Source organism: Pristiophorus japonicus, chromosome 19 (assembly GCF_044704955.1).
Source record: "Pristiophorus japonicus isolate sPriJap1 chromosome 19, sPriJap1.hap1, whole genome shotgun sequence".
NCBI classification, from domain to species: domain Eukaryota; kingdom Metazoa; phylum Chordata; class Chondrichthyes; family Pristiophoridae; genus Pristiophorus; species Pristiophorus japonicus.
Window position 1 is genome coordinate 13,560,454 of NC_091995.1, and position 3,566 is coordinate 13,564,019.

General features: G+C 49.4%; 1 protein-coding gene across 1 annotated transcript; it reads left to right on the plus strand.

Annotated features, from left to right (window-relative positions):
* Positions 1–304: 304 nt before the first annotated feature.
* On the plus strand, positions 305–2,700 carry LOC139229726 (heat shock 70 kDa protein 1-like). Its single transcript, XM_070861273.1, has one exon. The coding sequence runs from the start codon at positions 412–414 to the stop codon at positions 2,335–2,337; it is 1,926 nt and encodes a 641-aa protein (XP_070717374.1). The 5' UTR covers positions 305–411; the 3' UTR covers positions 2,338–2,700.
* Positions 2,701–3,566: the final 866 nt, after the last annotated feature.

A 3,566-nucleotide genomic window follows, 5' to 3' on the forward strand; every position in this document is an offset into this window, starting at 1 on the left:
CCATTCCCCGTCCTCTCCCCTCCTCCCTTTCCCCGGATCCCGGGACAACTTTCTGTCTCTTTCCAGAAACTTCTCCGCCGGACCCGCAGCTTCCAGAAGCCTCTCGGACTCTCGGCCGTCTCGCCGACTCACCGCGCTCTGATTGGCCGCCGCCTCGGAACCGCCCCCAACCGGCGGCGGTGAGCTCGCCGAACCGCACCCTGATTGGTCCGTATCGCCGTCAATCAGCCAGCCAGCACCGCCCACCCCGCGGAGCTGAGACTATATAAAGGGGCGGAGCTGAGAGTCTCAGAGTCACAATTACTTGGAGACGGCACCAGTTGGCAGCGGGTTATTGCAGGCGTAGGACTCGAAAGTAGCAGAAGTAGACAAGGCTGAATCTAGGTGACGCTTACAGACAGAGAGAGAAAGATGCCTGCAGCCAAGGGAACAGCCATTGGCATCGACCTGGGCACCACCTACTCCTGCGTGGGGGTCTTCCAGCACGGCAAGGTCGAGATCATCGCCAACGACCAGGGCAACCGCACCACCCCCAGCTACGTGGCCTTCAATGACACTGAGCGGCTCATCGGGGACGCCGCCAAGAACCAGGTGGCTCTCAACCCACCTAACACTGTCTTTGATGCCAAGAGGCTCATCGGGAGGAAGTTTGATGACCCAGTGGTACAGTCCGACATGAAGCACTGGCCCTTCGAGGTGGTGAGCGATGCGGGAAAGCCCAAGGTGAAGGTTGAGTACAAGGGTGAGGATAAAACCTTTTACCCCGAGGAAATCTCTTCCATGGTGCTGACCAAGATGAAGGAAACAGCTGAGGCTTACCTGGGCCACACTGTCATCAATGCTGTTGTCACCGTGCCTGCTTACTTCAATGATTCCCAACGCCAGGCAACCAAAGACGCTGGTGTGATCGCTGGTCTGAATGTCCTGCGGGTCATCAATGAGCCGACGGCAGCTGCCATTGCCTACGGCCTAGACAAGAGGGGCACAGGCGAGCACAATGTTCTCATCTTTGACTTGGGTGGTGGTACCTTCGATGTCTCTATTCTCACCATTGATGATGGTATCTTTGAAGTGAAATCGACGGCTGGTGACACCCACTTGGGAGGAGAGGACTTTGATAATCGCATGGTCAATCACTTCATTGAGGAGTTCAAGCGTAAATACAAGAAGAATATCAGTCAGAACAAGAGGGCGGTCAGGAGGCTGAGGACAGCCTGTGAGAGAGCAAAGAGAACCCTGTCTTCCAGCACCCAAGCCAGCATCGAGATTGACTCTCTGTTTGAAGGCATAGACTTCTACACCTCCATCACCAGGGCTCGGTTTGAGGAGCTGAATTCTGACCTGTTCAGAGGCACACTGGAGCCAGTGGAGAAAGCTCTGAGAGACGCCAAGTTGGACAAATTGCAGATCCATGATATTGTTTTGGTCGGGGGCTCCACCCGTATCCCCAAGATCCAGAAACTGCTACAAGATTTCTTCAATGACAGGGAGTTGAACAAAAGCATCAACCCTGACGAGGCTGTGGCCTATGGGGCAGCTGTACAAGCTGCTATTCTGATGGGGGACAAGTCTGAGAATGTTCAGGATATGCTTCTCCTGGATGTCGCTGCTCTGTCTCTGGGTCTCGAGACAGCAGGAGGGGTCATGACCACACTCATCAAGCGGAACACCACCATTCCCAGCAAACAGACCCAGATCTTCAGCACCTACTCTGACAACCAGCCCGGTGTCCTTATTCAGGTCTATGAAGGGGAGAGAGCCATGACCAAGGACAACAACCTTCTAGGCAAATTCGAGTTGAGTGGCCTCCCTCCTGCCCCTCGTGGTGTGCCACAGATTGAGGTCACCTTCGATATTGATGCCAATGGCATCCTGAATGTTTCTGCTGCTGACAAGAGCACCGGCAAAACCAACAAGATCACCATCACCAATGACAAGGGCCGGCTGAGTCAGGAGGAAATTGAGAGAATGCTGCAGGATGCAGAAAAGTACAAAACTGAGGATGAAGGCCAGCGGCAGAAAATCGCAACCAAGAACTCCCTGGAGTCATACGCCTTCAATATGAAGAGCGCGGTGGAGGATGAGAACGTGAGCAGTAAGATCAGTGAGGAAGACCAGAAGAAGATCATTGACCAGTGCAACCAGGCAATATTGTGGCTGGAGAAGAATCAGACGGCAGAGAAGGAGGAGTTTGAGCACAAGCAGAAAGAGTTGGAAAAACTCTGCCAACCCATCATCGCCAACCTGTACCAAGGAGGGGCAGCAGGGGCATCTTGCAGAGCCCAGGCTGGACAAGGCACTTCCTCCACTGGACCAACCGTGGAGGAGGTGGATTAATAGACTGTGAAGAACTTGGGTTTAATGCACTGTTGGTGAACATTGTACAATTGTATCTATACATAGTCCATAAATGGGCACTTCCTGAGATTCTTATGATTCTTTCATGATATGTAGAACAGGTGGGATTGTTGTACTTTGACCTCTTTGAACTAGTCTTTGCCGCTTAAATTGGGAAGGGGGAAGTGAATATCTTGTTAATATAATGCAGATTTCCTCCAGTTTCTATGTTACTATACCAGACACCAAGTGACCTGGTCATATTTTGCACTGCATTCTGTTTTTTTAAAGCTGTACGGTACAATATATAATTGTTCTCAGGTGGATTCCGAAATTATGTTAATAAATTTGTTTTTAATTAGTTTTCTTGTTTAGTTCCTTTATTTTGCTGTAACGAAGAGTGACAATGGTTGAGTTACACCAAGTGACATTACAGCAAGTCATCATATTGCAGTTTCCAATTGATTTTAGTGGTCATGTGGCCAACTAGTTCCCTGAATTATTGTCACACATCCCAATAATATTAAACCATTTGATTTGTTTTAATATGTTTAATAGTCTCAGGAATTACTAAATCACAGCCAATGAATTACTTTTGATGTGTATTCGCCATTGTTGTGTAGACAAGGACAGCGTCCAATGTAACAAACAGCAATTCAATGACTAACCTGTTAATCATGATTGGCCAGGACATTGGGAGAATACTCTATTGTTCCTCGATGAAAGGGTTCCACCTGCAGTGGTAGATAGGGCCCCTGTTCAACAGTGCATAAATCAGCTAGGAGGAGCAAAATTGGGTGGGGGAGTTATTTGTCTCTGGGGCACATACAACAACAGCAATGACCTGCATTCAAACAGCACTTCCAACATGGATATCTTCCCAAAGTGGTTCACAGGAAGAGTAACTAAATAAAATGAGTGCCGAGTGAAAGAGGTCTTTGGGTGGGTGAACAAAAGCTTGGTCATAGAGGTGGATTTTAAGAAGGGTCTCAAAGGAGGAGAGGTTTAGGGATGGAATTCCAGGGTGTCAGGTCCAGGGTGTTGGCTGAAGGCACAGTCACTCTGAGGGGAAGGGGAAAATGCACTAGTAGCCAAAGTAAGCGATGCAGTGTGTCTGTGCGTGGGGCAGGCAGGGCAGAGGGTGGGGGAATTACTGGTTGTACTGTAGAACTGGAAGAGAAGATAGGGAAAAGCAAGATCATCAAGGCACTTAAATGTGAAGATTTAAA

Coding starts and splice junctions, on each gene's coding strand:
- LOC139229726 (XM_070861273.1), top strand. CDS start 412: ATGCCTGCAGCCAAGGGAACAGCCATTGGCATCGACCTGGGCACCACC.